Genomic DNA, 17,947 nt, shown 5'->3' with positions numbered 1-17,947 from the left:
CCTACACCTACACCTGCACATATACATTACATTACAAAGTATCGCATCTGCAGCATCTGCAATAGATATCAATTATTCAACAACTATATAAATCTCCCATCCCATCCCCTTCTACTCTCTCTTAAACCGCCTACATAAAAACTTAAAACGCCAAACCCAAAACCCAATCTATCAATACATACCTAGTAAGTAATCGACAGAATGAATCAATGCGACTCTAGAAACCATATTACCATATTCAAGATGTGCTATTATTGTCCTAACGCCGATCCATTACTCCCCCCATTCATGTGAATTTCGTGCGTACCTCAGCTCAGATGGGGTATCTATCTATGTGTACCCGACAGTGCTTTGCTTGCTTGCGCATGCGCATTTTCGTTGATATCATAAGTACCTGGTAGGTAGGTAGGTACCTATCTAGCAAGTAAAGGACCCAACTAGAATCTAGAATAGCATAGAAAAATGACCGAAAAATCAAAAACCAGGATCAAAATCAAAATCAAAATCCATCTCCTCTATCTATGAAACTCCAAATGACAAGCACTTTAGTTAACAGAAATACCACTCCCATTCCCGTTCCCAGGTCCATTCGCAATAATCTCTCTTGGTTTCCAAGTATCCTCCTGTTTGGTTCCAGGCGGTAACCAGGAAGCATTACTGCTACCCCTCAACCTCCCGTTTCTGTCAAATGAATTATCATCTGATCTCTTGTTATCTGAGTTTCCAGACTGTAACGAGTAGCCACCACCTCGTGCTTGTATTGGGGATTCAAAGAGGACTTGGGCTTGAGTGTCCGGGGTGAGTCTACCGGAGGTTGTGTTTAGAGGAAGAAGAGATTCTTCTTTAATGTTTAACATTTTGGCTTTGCGGTCTGCTTTGTTGGAACCCTTGGTACGGTCGTAGAGATAAAGGCCGAAGAATGTGAGGGCAATGCCCAGACCTTGAATCTTGGTTGTAGGGTTTTGGAACCAGATTATAGCGATTACAACGACGAAGACACGTTTTATGAGAGAGGCAACAGAATAGGTGACGGGAGAAACCATGCTAAGGAGAACGAATGCGATGATGTTTTGACCAAAGTGGAATGTCCCGTTGAAGACAAATTCGAGTGCTAGACGTCCGTGGTCGAAGGCTTCGGGATGGGAACTCAAATCAAGAGATCCATCATGAAAGAAATCACCCAAGAGAGTAATACCCTCTGACCAGAACCAGATAGGTGATGTAACAAGAAAAGCGAGACCCGATGAGTAGCAGAGAAGATTGAGCTTATCTAATTTATTGGTACGTGGTTGACCTGCTGCTTCTGCGATTGCGGCTTCATTGAAGAGCCTTTTGGAGAATATATTTTGAGTGACAAATATTATGGCTGCGAGGAAAGCGTAGATTATACCAAATATATTTCCCCTAAATTCTGCGGAACAGGCGAGCATGACGCCGAGTGTAAGAGGGACGAGAGAGAGATATGTAGCCACTGGGTAACGAATATTATATATGAGTCGATATGCGACCACTGTGAATAAGGGGGAAAGCCCTTTGATTGTGTGAACCAGTGAGACCGGGATTTTAGCTGTCGCCGTGGAAGATAGAAGATGACCACCGATTTGGAAAGCAGCTAGAGGTAATGTGGTCATAATGACTTCTCTTGTAGGATATCGAATTCCATGTCGTAAAGCTGGAATTGCATTTTTGAGTTGTGGAAAAGTCGCGGAAAGCCAAGAGAAAAATAGACAATAGAATGCGACAAATGCAAATTGTATGAGAGTAAGAGTCGCAGGTTTCGGGAAAGCATTTAGAATCGATTTCGAAGATGTGTTAGTCAAGGCGCTTGAAAGATACCATACTATACATAAGACCTGGACAAATTCAATCAGTGTTTGGCAACTCTATGTGGGAGGTGTCTACAAACAATTAATTTAGGAGAGACTGGAGCCTTTAGGGCATCTGAGATTTCATGTACATTGGCACTCATACTCCCCTTTCTCGACTTAATTGTCTTAAATGCATCACTCAAACTCTTTTGTTTTCTATGCCCTCTGCCATTATTCGATTCTCCGTTCGTCCAAGAATCTCCTCTCATCCTGCCATTTCTTTGTGCCTGCCAACGATCCACTGGAGGAGGGCCACCACTGGGATATCCATTGGACTTTCGTGAGTTATAAGAATGTTGTCCATCGTATTGATCGAAGGTATCAGAAGTATCGAGATCTGGAAACTTCTCCATGGATGTGCGCGAGCTGGCCTTCGTATCACCAGGAAATTTGAAGCTCGTTTGTGCAATTCGACCAGGCGAAGGACCTCGAGTCGAATGAGGCATTGTCGAATATATGTTTATAAGTTGGAATTATCATCCGAAATATTCATTGCGCGGGGAAGGTATTGATTGTAGTTTCAGATTGTTTGTAACGTTGACATGAGAGCATTCAATTCAATTGTATCAACCAATAATGACGATGCCGTACTCGTAGGACTAAAAGTCGTTACTTAATTAGCTTCATTAGCAACGGCTCTAGATTTCGTAATTCCTGACGGGATTTACCGACGCTAAAATAATCGCGATTTGATATTGACTCTCTTCGATAATACCTACATCAAGCATCGCGACAAACTCTAAGTTTATCTCTTCTTGACAAATTATTTAATCACAGAGCTATCATATGAAATTCGAACACCAGATATATTGACACGAATCTCGAAGAAGAGACCTTTTTACGAATTCAAGTCACAATTTTGTTAATTGGGCTTGTGGCCCCCCAGGTCGCAAAGATGGCGCCGAAAATGACCAAGAATCAAATGCGGCGCGCAAAGAAGAAGGAGCAGAAGAAAGCAGCACAGGTTGGTCTAAGTAATCTCTTGATGACTACAGCCATTAACGATCTCTAGGCGACCCCAACACCAGAAGCAGATGTTCCAAAAGCTTCAGAACCAAAAGTCGACGCAAATGAGCCTGCCGAAATCACTGAGAAACCGATCAAGAACGACGAAGAACAAGCCAAAAACGATGAAGATCCTTTGGAAGCAGATATTGCAGGCTTCAATATATCTGAAGATGATCCAAATTTTGCCATGTTCAAGAATATTATGGACAGATTTGGTGCTACTGCTGAAGAAGATCAGGCTGCGAAAGATGTAGACAATGGCGACAAGGGCGAAGTGTTTTTCGATGGTGATGACGAAATTCCAGACGAGGACGAAGAAGCAGACAAAGAGCCCAAGTTATCCAAGAAGAAGAGGAAGGAGAGAGACAAGCTTTCTGTTGCAGAACTGAAAGCTCTCGTAAGGAAGCCAGAGCTTGTAGATTGGACAGATACCTCAGCTTCGGATCCTCGATTACTTGTCCACATCAAATCATACCGAAATGTCGTCCCAGTGCCGAATCATTGGTCCCTTAAGCGCGAGTATTTATCATCGAAACGCGGTGTTGAAAAGGCTCCATTTTCTCTTCCGAAGTTTATTCAAGAGACTGGTATCGCCGAAATGCGTGATGCTGTGTTGGAAAAACAGGATGGAGCTAGTTTAAAACAGAAGCAAAGGGAAAGGGTGCAACCAAAGATGGGGAAATTGGATATTGATTATCAAAAGTTGTATGAAGCTTTCTTCCGGTTTCAAACAAAGCCGGAACTAACACGTTATGGTGAGGTTTACTACGAGGGAAAGGAGTACGAGACGAATCTACGACATTTGCGACCTGGCGAGTTGAGCGACGACCTCAAAGACGCATTAAATATTCCACCTGGAGCTCCGCCTCCATGGTTAATCAACCAACAACGCTTCGGCCCACCGCCTTCATATCCTTCACTTAAGATTCCCGGGCTAAATGCACCACCTCCACCAGGTGGCGCATGGGGATTCCATCCTGGTGGTTATGGAAAACCCCCTGTTGATGAGTTCAATCGACCCCTTTATGGAGGAGATATCTTTGGTGTCCTTCAACCACAAGTTAACAACCAAGCAGGTGAACCTATTGAGAGAACACTGTGGGGTGAGTTGCAAGCACCTGAAGAGGAGTCTGAGGAAGAAGAAGAGAGCGACGAGGAAGAAGAGGAAGGTGATGAGGAGGACGTTGGTGGTTTGCAAACACCTAGTGGTACAGAAACACCAGGTGGTATGGCATCAACTGTACCATCGGAATACCCTGGTGAGATGAGTGTTGGTGGAGACTTTGATCTTCGTAAGCAAAAGAGGGGAACCGAGACTGAAGAGTCCACACACCCAAGATCTGCTTATACTGTCATCCCCGAACGCCAGATCCGCGCTGAAGGCTTCTTTGGTGGCGAAAGAGCTTATGATGTACGCGCTGGTCAAAATGCACATTTACCAGTATTAGGACAAGAAGATACCAAAAAGAGGAAGAAGCCAGGAGATGTAGATGTTGCGTTGGATCCAGATTCTTTGCAAAATGAGGATGGTATAAGCAAGGAAGAAGTAAAACGAAGGTTTGAGGCTCAAAAGAAAGAGGAACGAGGAGCTTGGCAATATGATGAAGATTTAAGTGATATGATTGCCCAAGAGAGTAGGAAGAAGCAAAAGAGAGACGAAGAAAGACGAGGCGAGAAGAGAGAAAGGTCCTACAGATTTTAAGATGGGAAAGATGTTAATGCGGCGTTGAATGGAGGTTGGCAAAGGCACTACTGGTGCTTTTCGTATGTAATATCGGAATACTGGGAAGGCAATGGAAATGTGTGTGAGATAAATTTTGAGATTGATACTCTTCGTACTCATTGCTCCTGGCATTCAATTGTATAATAGTAGATCTCGACACAAGACTGCAAAAAACCAATATCTTGTTCAATCCTCTCGCCTACACGTGATATAAACGTGCTCGGAATAAAGCGGCCGCTAGTGCACTGTCAACAGCTTGGAAATTGTTTTTGGAGCTTTGGAAACTACGACATAATTCATCACATCTTAATTCACTCTACGCCATTTTATGTTCAAATATTTACATGACGCAACAACGATTTGAGACGATATAGTACCAAAACTTGTAGCATATTTTAACTCATCTGAGGAAAGTTTGAACGGATATTCTTGGGACATATTACAAGGAGCCTAGGATGGATAGAGGACGAGACAGAAGGTTAGTTCTTATTTACTTCATTCACATGTATATAGTATCCGGATAGCAACACGGCATATCGACATTGAATGCACATATCATTGCCGGGTCACCATAAACATTAAAGGAACTTGCAATATCAATACAAAATCCACAACTTCCAAGAGCAAACACGCAGCAGACGTTATTTGCAGATTGGTCAAAAGCTACCGTTGTTTGAATGGCCGCAGAAGACCACCTGCAAGAATACCCAGAAGCTATATGGAATTGGATGAATAGTAGTATACAATTCGCACACAACTGCTTTGCTCAAAGAACCCGCGAATATTGTTCATGGTCACATGGCGCTGCCGATTTCCACATTTGCGCCTGTAGAAAGCACTTCAACGGTAAAGGGTTTCCAGAAAGCAAGAAATGCTCTAGGGAGAAGCAATTACGAGAAGATTATTTCATCAGTCGTGCGCGAACAGGAAAATATATCATATCGTCTGAGGCTGTAGTTGGAGTTTTGCGTGGTCGAGCGGCTCGTACTCGTCCTTTGGCTTGGTATGACACCCAGCTTCGTGCTCGTTTTGGAACCCATAGAAGCTCGAGTAATGGAGCGGTCTCGCAGACTAGTGATCTAAAACCTCTCATGGATAGCAGCGAAAATAGTGTTGGTTCAAGCTATAATCAATCAATGGTCAAAATCGAAAATCCTAACGATGCAACATACATACCGGTCAGAACTGAAGAGGAAATCGACTTGTCGCATATTGAGAGCCTCACGATTAGGGTTGATTGGAACTTCGAGGCTGCTCTAAGGCCGAAGAATGCGGGATCTTTATCGAATAATAGAAAGGAAGTACTAACCAATAAAAATCGCAGATTGGATATCCGAGGTGATGGCGAAGTCACAAGGTTGGGAGCGGGTGAATCTTATAGACCTAATCATAACCGACGTTCACCACCGCGAGCCGACACTTTCAGATCCGATCGCGACAGAGATAGGTCACCTCGCAGAGATCGACGAACTCCACCTTTATCCAGCGACAGTTATCACCCTAGCGCACGAGATCGTTCTCCAAGACGTAGGTCAAGGACACCACCATATCGCTCAAGAGACCGATCACCACCTCGAGATATGACTTGGCGTGGCAGACCCCGATCTCCACTTCGAGGAGGTCGAACTCCAATAAGAGCCAGAACTCCACGAAGATTTTCTCCCAGGAGAGATGATGACCGCAGAGATCGATTGAGGTCACCAAGAAGAGATGAAAGGTAAAGTTTTAATATCGTCAATATTACGTCAATTCTAAATTTTTCAAATCTAACAATCTTCAGGCGCCGTTCAAGGTCACCTTTCGATCGCAATCGCACGCCTCTTCGACCTAGATCGCCCATCAGAGCTAGATCTCCTCTTCCCCGAAGGTCACCGCCACCAGGCCCGCGGGGTGGTTCTTGGCGTCGCTCTCGCAGTCGCGACCCCAGAGATATTCGCACTCCCCTTGGTCCAAGTTCGCAAACGTGGCGACGTCGTTCACCTTCACCTATCCGCCGAAGATCACCATCCCCAATCAGGCGTCGATCTCCTTCACCAGCACTTCGTGATTCGGAAAGATCATCAGGTAGAAGTTCTGGCACAAATTCTCGTCGATCTTCTCCACCTGTTCACCCTAGCAGACAAGCTTTAACGCAAGCAGCGACTCGTGAAGCAATACGTTCCCCGGCAACTGTCAGAGATCGATCGCCTTCAGGGTTGGCATACAGACAAGGAAAGCAGGAGAGATCTGCTTCGAAGGATCGCTCGCCAATTCGTCCCACAGCTCCAAGATCGCCTCCTAGAGGACCAGCGGCGACTTTTCGAGCTCCAACTGGACCTAGTGGCGGTCGCAACTTCGCTGCGCCCATTCCATCTGGCCCTTCTTCAACCTACAATTCGAGATCTAATAGTGCTTCAGAAGGTAATGGTCACATCGCTCCTCCATCTGGTCCACGTGGTTACGCTCCACCTCGTGGTCCTTCCGCTTCATTAAGAGGTGGTCGGCCATCATTTAGCAACGAGCGCCACAGTCGTCCAGATACCTCATCGTGGGGAGCAGCACCACCAGCTCGACCCAACACAGATTTAAACTCAAGAACAAATCTGCCACCACCCCGTCCTCCACCAAGTGTCTCTCCTTCTCCAGCAAGAGAAACTCCACCTGCTGTACCAACAGGCCCTTCCGGTATACCCACAGGTCCCCGCGCAGGCACTTCAGTTTCATCCCGGCCCTCTCTTCAACATTCCTCCAGTATATATCATAGCCGCGGTTCTATTTCGGGTCCATCATCGGGTCCTCGTATTCACCCAGCTATGGTAGGCATTCCACCCATCATACCTGGGGGAAGAATTGATCCAGCAGCTTCGGGTATCCCCACTGATCTCGCAGCTCGTCTCAAGAAGAAGGAAGAGGAAGCGGATATTCTGCGAGAGGAAGTTAAACAGAAACAAGAAAAACTGAGGAAAGGATTGAAGCATTGGGATAGATTGAGTCGGGAGAGTGCGAGTATGGGCTTGAAAAGCGAGTTGAGTGAAAGTCACTTGAGGATTTTGGCTGGTGAGGGGGTTGGTGGAAAAGCATTTTGATCGGAATTGATGGTGTTATTGATATTGATGATTGGCGTTCAATTGAATTGGATCGATCAATATCTTCATTTGATTGTTTTTCCGGCTTGGCTTCACATGGGAGTATGGGAATGGCATGGCAAGGCATGCACTATTCGAAAACTACCAAGCAGAAAGACTTCAATTGGAGGAGCTTAGTAGTCTTTCTTTTCTCACAAGTTCATCTGTCATAGAATGGTGGAATATGTCTAGGAGGAGCGTCTCGGCGTTTTTTTGGGACTGTGAAAGTTGAACCAAATAGGCTCTTACTGAGGATGTTTCAAGCTTTACTGTCTCTCTTTCTTTCTGTCTTTCTGATACCAGCGAAATATGACGTCACTGGATAAGAGTGATAGTACTGCACTGCGTGTATTTGTATATGAATGAAAAAGAAAATGGAAATGGAAATGAATTATTGGTTTTGGTGTGTTGGTTTTGTGTCGTGTGGATTTTATTGAATTTGTGTGAGATGTTCATGCTATGTGACGGATTCTGGATAGCTCCATACCTGTAGTTTTAGTGTGTATTTCTTTAGTGGAAATATTGTAACCATTTATTATATGAGAAGGTAGTTTCAAGACCTCTCTTTCCGCAGAGAAAAGTCAAGGAAATGTATGATCCGATAGTATGATCTTTATACTATTATGATATTATATTATATTGCGTATTGTATGGACACAGTCTACTATCTCTCTCAAATATCTACTCTATGTAAAACACCAAGCTTCTTCATGATTCGAAGTCTCTTTGCTTGATGTGTTACATCCGGCTTATTAGATCCCTAGTTTGAGGTCCCATCTTGGGCTGCTGTAGCTATGGTCATCTGTCCATAAGTCTTGAATTCCCATATAGGCTCATGCTGATCGTAACCCTCTGCTCTCCCCCAAGTTGCCAGATATCTCTCAACAATTAGTAGACGCGAAATCTTGCAGAGAAGTTCCCATCTTAGGGGTCTCCATGAGGCAGGCGGCGATGGCAGAGATATCACCTTAGCCCAAGATATGTAGGTGAATGTGCACGAGAGGCCGCTCTCTTTGACGAGGTTATCCAAGCTGGTGATTGAAATTAGTGCCATACCCACTTCCTTCGAGGTCCAGTATGAATTATCGTCTCCGTTCACTACATATTGAGGGTTTCGTAGGACTTTCTCAAATGCGTATGATTGCGCTCTTTTGCTTGACTTGTTTTCTCAAGATCCAAGTCGGCATTTATTCCGCCAGATAGTCCTCGGGTTCAACTCCTACACTCCTGGCAACCCCCCTGACCACCTCCCATCCCACTGCCACTCTCCATCTACTTCCTCCATCTAAAGTATCTGCCGCATTCGCACTCCCCATTTTAGCGATCAAGCGCAAGCTAGCTAGTGTCGCAACAGCCATTTGTATGTCCGCTTCTCCAGCGCCTAGCCCTCTCGTTTTCCTCTTTGAATTTCCATTTGTAACTGAATAGCGTCCTCGACCATCGGCATCTTCGAGTAATACATGGTAGATAGCGATCATCCTTTCCAGCAGAAATGCCTGGGGCCCAAGTAGTTTGCGAGGAATCTTGCTTGATTTAGAGACGCCGGGCCGAGAGGTGGAAGCGGTGAGAGCAGTACCACCACCGCGCTTTTTACGCTTAGTTGCAGTTTGCTGGAGGAAATGATGCTGATCTGTGCGAGGGGGGTTGTGAGAAGCAAGATAGGAGGCGATGAGAAGAAGACGAGTGTGATACGGGAGATGAGTTGTGATGTTGTTTTGGGCTTGAAGCTGAGCGGTGCTTGTGCTAGAAGTTGCGTTTTTTGCAACGAAAATAGACGTAATAGGAGCAAGGACAGATGGTGTGAGAAGTGTGTCATTCTGGAGAAGCGCACGATTCGCGATGAGAAGGCGAGAGAATTCGTTTGACGTGTATGTCCCATTAAGTATTGGTTGGATAAAGGTAGGCCATAATTGAAGGCAGATCTCGCGGAACGAAACAAGGTCACGTCCTGAGTATTTAGACAGGGAGTCGTAAGTTGTGGGAAGGAATCGTTCCCAAATGGACAACGTTTCTTTGGAACCGCCGGGGAGTCTAGGGGAGGGTTTGCAAGTTCGCGAGAGAATCGTCACAAGCTCTGATTTAGTGTATGACGGGAATTGAATATGAGGAATTCCAGGGAGGTGGAAGAAGCTAGGTCGAGGAATTGTAGTGATGAAAATTGTAGTAAGATTAGGAATCTATAGTTGTTAGAAGATAGACTGCACTGATTGAGGTTGGGACCAAACGTACGATCTCACCCATTCGGGTCAATGCTGGCAGCATAGTAGGAGGAGCTTCTCTCTGTCGATCAATGCCATCAAAAACAAGAACGAATCTTTGTTTTGCAGCTTGTGCCTCATTTGTCGCGGTCCAACCTTCGAGCAATTTTCCTACCTCTACCACTAATTGTGCGAGATTCTCACATCTCGGTATATTCTCCTTCCATTCTACCGCATTCGCGACAGCTCCTATAGTTTGTTCCAGCAGATGCCTTCCAGATATACATTCTGCGCTTGTAATTATGGCATAACGTAATTCATTGTTGAATTGCTCTTCGGGAGCGCTGTTGTTTGCTGGGGAATGGGTTGATAATGCTTCAAGGACAGCTTTCGTTATTGTGGATTTGCCTGTTGCTTCAAGCCCATGAAGTACAATGTTTCTGCTTGGAGCAGCTTGGATCTGAAGAAAGAGGTAAGTTTACATTCAGATATACAATTCTAAAGTAAAGGAAGGATAGACGTACAGAAAGTAAAGTGGTTAGAGAGCGAATCTGCTGTTCTCTGCATGAAAATTGAGATGCTAATGAAGAAAGGACCAATTCATTTGGTAAAGCAAATAGAGCAACCATTTTATTATTATCTTGCTTCTTGCAGACAATAATCTAGAGAATTATTGCAAGGCTGAAATGAAAGTACTTAGCACAAGGTACTTAACAAGTAAAGGACATGGATACCAACTTCCAAGGCGCGTCAACACCACGTGAGTGGATCGGCTAGCGGCTAGCACCTCTTGCAAGGCTGTAGCTCCCTCGCTCCCTCGCTCTATGGTGGGCTAATAAGACGGGAGCTTACATATTACCGACCTTTACCCGTCCATTCTGCCCAGTGCCATTTCCTGAAGAGTCTGGGGGCTCCAGAATGTGATGATAAACTTCTTCTAAGCCTTTTATTCCACATTTTTCCCTTTTTCCCTACTTTTCCAATCCATCCAAGACTTTCGATGTTTTTATGTTGTATGAATTCACTGTTTCTTGAATCAATACCCAGTGCTCACAAATTTGCACGTGTTTCGAGGAAAACTTCTACAGAACGACAGGTGTAGTGGCTGCCTCCACGGAAAGTTGACAAAGGTCTAATCTAACACAGTGGCCAAGTTAACTGTCTATTATCATATCAGAATTCGACTAGCCTACGAGTTCCCCTTGTTGTTGAGCAACAACCACCTACTTTATACTTTATTACAAATCGCTATCGCTATAGCGGATTCCTCATTATCTATCTACTTGCTATCAAGTGAATGCGACCTTGTTTATTACTATTACTATGTTTCAACCTTTGTGTGTCGCACTCGAACAAGTATCCATTAGCTAGATGTCAATATTCTCGAACTAAGCATCTACTTCCTGACGCTTCAAGTTTTGTAGAACTCTGTGAGTAAACAATCACGATGGCCAGTGTTTTTACAACAAAAAGACCACATAAGAAGTCGAGGGCAGGATGTCAAACCTGCAAGACAAAAAAGATCAAGGTATACACAATATTTACCCCATTTACGGTTTATGCTCACTGATTATCAACTAAGTGTGATGAAGCTAAACCAACATGCTCGTTTTGTGAAATCAGAAAGCTTTCTTGTCAATACATACAAAAGGTCGCCAAGGTGAATGATACTACTAGTCCAAAGGAACACAACCAAACTACCTCTTTGGTAAAATCTAGTACTCATGATTGGCCTGTTCAATCAGTCGACTTCTCCTGGGACCCCAGAAGTGCACCATTCCCGCCATTGCGTACAGCCACTGGAGTACTTTCCGTGATGGATCTACGTATGGTGCATCATTACTCTACATATACAGGACCAATCGTGGCTCTCGGACCTGCAGCATGTCATGTAATGAAAGTGACTGTTCCATCTCTTGCCTTTGAGAATCCATTCTTATTGAATGGGATGTTGGGGTTGGCATCTCTTCACAATCAGCATCTGCTTCCACAAAACGAAGAGCATAAACAGCAAACGGCTCTTTACCGTGGAAAGGCATTTCGTGATTATCGCGCTGCATTGGAGACCGTTACCAAGGATTCGAAGAATTACGAAGCAGTCCTCGTAATGGCATTACTCCTTGTAGTGCTTGCCTCGGGAGACCGGGGTGATAACGATGAGCTTACGGTAGCAAGCTGGATGGGTTTATATAGCGGATTGCGTATCATCGTTTCGATGAAAACCTCAGATGGAGGTGTAACCAACACTACTTCTGTTGGCCCACTCTTCGTCCGGAATTTTAATGATCTACTCGCTACTCCGGTGGTCCCATCTGCCCTATTACATATGCTACGTATGGATCCTGAAGATCAAGATTATGAGGACTTGCAGGTGTATTGCGGAACTTTGGATGCTTTAGGCAACCTTTATGCAAGTCTTCGTCAAGATGAACTTAGCGAGCCTTTGTTCATTCGTATAATCTCGTGGCCATCTTTCACTCCCAACGAATTCACATCTTTAGTAAAGAGAAAACGGCCTAGAGCACTGGTTATTTGCGCGTATTACATGTCCTTTATCAAACTCGTTTCTGGACTTTGGTGGCTCGAGGGTTTAGCAGATCGTGATATTCGCGCAATCGCTGACATGCTGGGCCCCAACTGGAATCATGTACTGGATGTTCCGCTTGAAATATTACAGACACAGGACAAGAATAGGATCGCCCGTACACTGCTTCGATGACTTCCTCTTTAACATGGGATGAAAGCATCCAACCTTATGGATCCTGAAACAATTAAGATGCAAGATTGACAGCATGGCGACACATGTTCGGTGCTTATCGAATGGTTACTCAACCATGTTTCACATTTAATCTCGACCGTGAATTCAAAACTGTCTTATGGAGGATTTGATACATTATCAAACAAGTTGAGTAATTTTGGAGTATCAAAAATTTCTATCACCACACCAAGTCAATTTCTGTATAACCGCCGAACAACTTACGCCTGGGAAACAAAATATCCACGGGTTGCAAAAAACTTCGGCCACAAAACGGGATGGCAACACAGATCATATCGATATCGACGTGACATATGATTGCAAAGGCCTGGTGAAGTCTTCGAAGGCATACCCTTACCTACAATAAAACACATAAATTTAAACAACCCATCGAATTTTTTTCCGCGCTCAAAATTTCATCGTTTAGGGCATTTTATCGCATGGAGGTACTGCACAAATCAAAATCAACATCGAACTGGCACAACTTACTGCGCCTTCCTCAGATCACTTTTCAATATCCGCGCCACCTACACACATCCACATTTTGGTCTCACAGACTTCTCTCGGCAGTGACTTGCTCCTGTCAGACTCTCATTATAATTGAGCACCTTGAACCATATTCGTTTGAAATTGGCGCAGGGGATCAGGATAGATCTCCATGCAGGGGTTCAAACATTACTTAGAACTAGGTTACATTAAGACTTCTGATCTGATTGGATGATTGGTTCAGATGAAAGTAACCGACCTTATCAGATGACGTTGTGTCAACCCTAGGGCTGGGGGTGTCGCTTTTTTCTGTTTTATCAGGGGTACATATGCAAGCTGAATAAATTCCGAATTCGATTGGTGATAAGGAGCCGAAACTTGGGTCGTACTTTCAGGACTAAAATGGAGCGGCTATAAGTTGGCGTATCAGTTTCGGATGTCCATTGAATGCTAATCTTGGGATACCATGATACCATGATGGGATGGCGAACCGTCTTTCTTTAATCTGTCTCTCACAAATTCCAAAGGAAGAGGCGTTGTATGATTGTTATATAAACCGATAGCTACTGTTGTTTAAATCGCATTCCCCATTTCAATCTTGACCTGCTTTCTATCAAATCCAAACCCAAAAGTTGATTTTTTTTCCTTTTCTTTATCATCTTTCGATCATACAATCAATACACAATCTTTTGTTTCCATATCACGAATATTTATCAATAATTCACCATGCAATTCAGCAAGATCACTTTTCTCCTCGGAGCTCTCCCCTTCACCTTCGCTGCATACGGAGCTGCAGGTGCCAGTTCTGCATCCAATGTGGTGACTCCATCAAGCACCACAAGCACTTCTCCTTCTGACCCAACCCACACTATTCTCGTTGGCGCCGGCGGCCAACTTACCTTTTCCCCTAACGAAACCAAAGCCGACGTAAACACAACTCTCGAGTTCCATTTCTATGCCAAAACGCATTCGGTTGCCCAAGCAGCATTTGCATCGCCCTGTCAGGGCTCAGGTTTCTTCTCTGGTCCAATCACTACCACTGGCACCGAAGCCAATGCCTCCGTCTTTAGTGTGCTTGTCAATGACACGAAGCCGATTTGGTTCTACTGTGGATACCCTGGACATTGTGAGAGCGGGATGGTAGGAGCTGTTAATGTCAATGCGTATGTATTTCTTTCCTCTTTCCTAACCCTTCTTCTCCATCTAGATACCAACTATACAATATCCCACACTAACGAATCCCAGAACCGATAACAAAAAAACCCTAGCAAAGTTCTCACTCGCAGCAAAAGCACTCGATAGTGATGCCACTACAAACCTGAAAGGTATTGTGGGAGGCACACTCGCTCCATTGAAAGCAGAATCGGGTTCTGGGACAAGTAGCTCCACGGGAGCGAGTAGTGCGACGGGTACTGCGGCGTCGGCGTCGGCTACGGGCTCGAGTGCGGCGGATGTTACGACTGTGGGGTGGGTCACGTTTGGGGGGGGCGGTGGTAATCGTTGGTCTCTTGGGTATGTAATGGTTTTGAGATTTGATGAAAAGAAGGATGGAAGAAGCGAGGACTTTTTGCATGTGGGTTAGATAAAGTGTTTGTTAGTTATTGCTGGATATTTGGTCTTGATGTGTTCACGAATGAGGTGTTTGGAGTGTTGATACCGTCTGCTTTTGGGATTTTGGGGCTACATTACAGGAACGAAGAAAATGCATTGATTGCAGTTTTAATTTAATTTGATCGCGAGAGCGTCTGTTGTTGCTTTGAATCCAGCCTGTGAAGTGGCATGAAATCGTCAATTTAGGCAAGAGAAATAACATGGGGTTGCCGAATTATCATGTTTGTCAATGCAAGTGTACATGTTGACTAGACTTAGGGTTCTGTTCGAGAAAATTTGGGCTTTTGCAATGATGTGGACGTTTAGGTTGACATAGACGGTTTGCATTGTTACAAAAGATTTAGTCGATCTAAGTCTGCCATATACATGTTCGCAGAATACCTGCCACCCTTTCTTGACTAGGTAACCAACGCAATTTCACCGTACACACATTGGTGGAACCGATGAGTAGCAAAAATGTGGTTACGAGGACTTCCAGCTGCTTGGCCCCGAAAGTTTGATCAAAACTTTCCGTCGTATCAAAACATAACAGAAGATGACCAAATATATCCAGGTGTCTTGCGAATTTCGAGCCTTCTCTTGTACAGTTCATCGTGTGTTGAGATGTGCTGGGCAGTGTTTGATACAGCTCGTGGTGATCATCGCGCTGCCGTATTGACACCCCTTTCTGAGTACATACCTATTCTTCTAGCTGGTTTCCTTCATATATGATCTCCGATCCTTACATACTCTAATCCACTAAAATATAGTAGCATTGTTGATCAAGAAATCGAATTCAACTTACATTAGCAAAAATGGGCAATCCAAGTGATAGCATGAAATCGACACCTCAAATCAAGCCACACTCACAAACCCCAAAACCCCCAACTTTCAACGTAGCAGATGTCGTTCGCCGCCTAAAAGCCTGGAATGTTCGGTATGATTTCACACCCACAATGTTAGAAAAACATCACGGCTTCCATGGGTCTATATGGACTTGGAAGATCATCTAATCGAGTGCAAGAGATAATTCAACCACGATCGCATCACCAACGAAGTCAACGCTTTGAAACTCGTTTCACAGAAAACCACAAGTCCCATTCCGCGTCTTCTCAATTATGGTATTAATGCAGACGGTACACGATATCTTGTGACAGAACTCATTAGCGGTGTTACTCTTAACAAACTCCATGCATTAGGCTGTCGAGTCACAAGCGGTAAAATATACACCGAAGAAGCATCTTGTGCTACCTGTGTACGTACCGCCTATTCGAATGCCATAAACTTGGTCGAAAATACCGTATCACCCCAGCTATCAACCATGAAATCCTACACGAGAGGAATTAACGGATTCGTAATGCCTCCCGCCTGGTTACCCCTCGATTCGGAAGAGCCATAGAAAGGGAAAAAAACGCACCGTGGAAAACTCTGCCGCTCGCAACTCTCGAGTAACGTATTCTAGTATGGAGATTTAGCGGCGTATAATCTTCTTATAGATACGGAAACTCTTCAACCTAAAGCTCTCATCGATTGTGAATTTGCGGGGTATTATCCTCCTGGAATGCATCTCTAGTCTGGAACATTGGGGCGTATGTTAGTTCTGCGAGGGGAGATAATATGGCGGAGTTGATTAGGAAATATATTCCGGAGGACTTTTTGGAGGCGTGGGGTGAGGTGGAGGATAAAGGGGATTTGGGATTGTTGGTTAGATCGGGATATTTTCCGGATCTGGAAGAGTTGAGAGAAGCTAGTTCGGCGTCAGTTGTTCAGAAAAGCTAAAAATGACGGTGATATCTCCCCAATGATATTACTGAATCGGTTTTGATTAGGTGCAACAGTTAGATAATCTCAGAGCTAATTAAGCACGCAAATACCATATATGCACGTAATATACCAGTCTTTCACTTGTCTTTCTTCTGTCCCTTGTGATGAATTGTAAGTGCACCACAACATAATGAAACGAAAATGTTTTTTAATCATGAGCCCACTATCTTTGGAGGACTTTAATTTCATTGCCAAAGGAATAAATAACTATTTTTCATTCACTCTGATATCAATGCAGATGTAAATAATCCAATCAATCCATAGCCACAAATTTTGATCCTACATTAACATTCCAAGACCTCCTTTTACCCCCTAATTCTCTCTTCACACCAATCCTACACCCAAGCCAACCTCTCGCACCTATGAAAACCCATCACAACATCATTCGTCGACCTATTCGTCTCCCCCCCATAATGATCCAAGACCTCCGAACAATGATCCGAATGTTCCAAATCCAAGGTCTTATCATCCAAATAATGCGCTCTCCTCGCAATCCCCAGTGCCAATTTCCTCCACAGAAAAAAACAATGCGTCGAATGATACTTGTGCGTAAAAACATGTTTATTTTTTCCCGCCCATAAATCTGCAGGCGGGATTTGCACAGTATAATTGTCATCGGTATACCATTCCCGGTCTTCAAAAGGAGAATATTGGGAACTGAGATCGGGGAAGTAACATTCTCGTGGTATCCAGCCGTAGATCATGGGTTCCATAACGCAGTTTTTGGAGAGCGCTTCTTCGACTGTGGTGCCGCAGTCGATGTATTGTGGTAGATTGGGGTGTTGGTGAGTCCATATCCAGATGGTGCCGATGATGATTGAGGCTAGGATAGTTGTACACAGGAGACCTTGGATTAATCTTCTGGTAGTTGAGGTGGGCTTTCTTGTCTCTGGCGGGCTGGAACCTTCTTCAAGTGGGAGCTGATCATATCGCACACGTTTAGAGTCCATAGTCATTGTTTTCTCCTCCGACGTTTCCACGATCAGAAGAACTACTATGTTAAAGATTCTCGAGGTAAAAAAAAGGAAGAGACAAAGTTGTGTGAACAGCAGAAAACAATTTCTCCGTCTTTCCCGAAATGGTCTTGGTAATCTGACGTCAACTGCTACAGAAAGATAGTGATGGCCAACAAAATGTAAAGATAATGCAGCCAATGTTAGACTCTCAAACTTCATTGGGGGGTTCGTGCGGACATATTCACTGATAACTATTGGCGCAGAAAACTTTCCCCTACATGATGCACAAGCTTTAAGTTGACAAACTGTATCTAGGAAATGAATCCTTCGAATATGCACCTGCAACTGCACCCTAGAAAATATCCCACTTCCACGGATTAGGAAGGAGGTCAAAATACTTCAGATATCATTATGTAATATTGTGTTGAGAATCGT

The 17,947-nt window shown here is 44.2% G+C and overlaps 8 protein-coding genes across 8 annotated transcripts; 5 read left to right on the top strand and 3 right to left on the bottom strand.

Moving 5' to 3' along the window:
- Positions 1 to 545: 545 nt before the first annotated feature.
- EAF01_000743 (uncharacterized protein) lies at positions 546 to 2,314 on the bottom strand (the record flags this gene model as incomplete). The annotated part of the gene is made up of 2 exons (XM_038908993.1): positions 546 to 1,853; positions 1,907 to 2,314. 2 exons carry the CDS (start codon positions 2,312 to 2,314, stop codon positions 546 to 548), a joined length of 1,716 nt encoding a protein of 571 aa, XP_038775899.1.
- A 449-nt stretch (positions 2,315 to 2,763) lies between these two features.
- EAF01_000742 (uncharacterized protein) lies at positions 2,764 to 4,578 on the top strand (the record flags this gene model as incomplete). Its single annotated transcript, XM_038908992.1, has 2 exons — positions 2,764 to 2,832; positions 2,881 to 4,578. The coding sequence occupies 2 exons, from the start codon at positions 2,764 to 2,766 to the stop codon at positions 4,576 to 4,578; spliced, it is 1,767 nt and encodes a 588-aa protein (XP_038775898.1).
- A 698-nt stretch (positions 4,579 to 5,276) lies between these two features.
- Positions 5,277 to 7,664, top strand: EAF01_000741 (uncharacterized protein; the record flags this gene model as incomplete). The annotated part of the gene is made up of 2 exons (XM_038908991.1): positions 5,277 to 6,316; positions 6,380 to 7,664. The coding sequence occupies 2 exons, from the start codon at positions 5,277 to 5,279 to the stop codon at positions 7,662 to 7,664; spliced, it is 2,325 nt and encodes a 774-aa protein (XP_038775897.1).
- Positions 7,665 to 8,326: 662 nt separating this feature from the next.
- EAF01_000740 (uncharacterized protein) lies at positions 8,327 to 10,583 on the bottom strand. Its single transcript, XM_038908990.1, has 3 exons — positions 10,426 to 10,583; positions 9,933 to 10,361; positions 8,327 to 9,880 (listed from the first exon to the last, which is right to left on the bottom strand). The coding sequence occupies exons 1-3, from the start codon at positions 10,528 to 10,530 to the stop codon at positions 8,891 to 8,893; spliced, it is 1,524 nt and encodes a 507-aa protein (XP_038775896.1). The 5' UTR covers positions 10,531 to 10,583; the 3' UTR covers positions 8,327 to 8,890.
- Positions 10,584 to 10,843: 260 nt separating this feature from the next.
- Positions 10,844 to 12,620, top strand: EAF01_000739 (uncharacterized protein; the record flags this gene model as incomplete). The annotated part of the gene is made up of 3 exons (XM_038908989.1): positions 10,844 to 10,999; positions 11,048 to 11,429; positions 11,484 to 12,620. The coding sequence occupies exons 2-3, from the start codon at positions 11,349 to 11,351 to the stop codon at positions 12,618 to 12,620; spliced, it is 1,218 nt and encodes a 405-aa protein (XP_038775895.1). The 5' UTR covers positions 10,844 to 10,999; positions 11,048 to 11,348.
- Positions 12,621 to 13,868: 1,248 nt separating this feature from the next.
- EAF01_000738 (uncharacterized protein) lies at positions 13,869 to 14,724 on the top strand (the record flags this gene model as incomplete). Its single annotated transcript, XM_038908988.1, has 2 exons — positions 13,869 to 14,305; positions 14,388 to 14,724. The coding sequence occupies 2 exons, from the start codon at positions 13,869 to 13,871 to the stop codon at positions 14,722 to 14,724; spliced, it is 774 nt and encodes a 257-aa protein (XP_038775894.1).
- Positions 14,725 to 15,547: 823 nt separating this feature from the next.
- Positions 15,548 to 16,131, top strand: EAF01_000737 (uncharacterized protein; the record flags this gene model as incomplete). The annotated part of the gene is made up of 2 exons (XM_038908987.1): positions 15,548 to 15,669; positions 15,828 to 16,131. 2 exons carry the CDS (start codon positions 15,548 to 15,550, stop codon positions 16,129 to 16,131), a joined length of 426 nt encoding a protein of 141 aa, XP_038775893.1.
- A 760-nt stretch (positions 16,132 to 16,891) lies between these two features.
- Positions 16,892 to 17,512, bottom strand: EAF01_000736 (uncharacterized protein; the record flags this gene model as incomplete). The annotated part of the gene is made up of 1 exon (XM_038908986.1): positions 16,892 to 17,512. The coding sequence occupies one exon, from the start codon at positions 17,510 to 17,512 to the stop codon at positions 16,892 to 16,894; it is 621 nt and encodes a 206-aa protein (XP_038775892.1).
- Positions 17,513 to 17,947: the final 435 nt, after the last annotated feature.

Source organism: Botrytis porri (assembly GCF_014898465.1).
Source record: "Botrytis porri strain MUCL 3234 chromosome Unknown BPOR_001, whole genome shotgun sequence".
In the NCBI taxonomy this organism is placed as follows: Eukaryota; Fungi; Ascomycota; class Leotiomycetes; order Helotiales; family Sclerotiniaceae; genus Botrytis; species Botrytis porri.
This window is presented reverse-complemented; position numbering and strand designations above follow the sequence as displayed.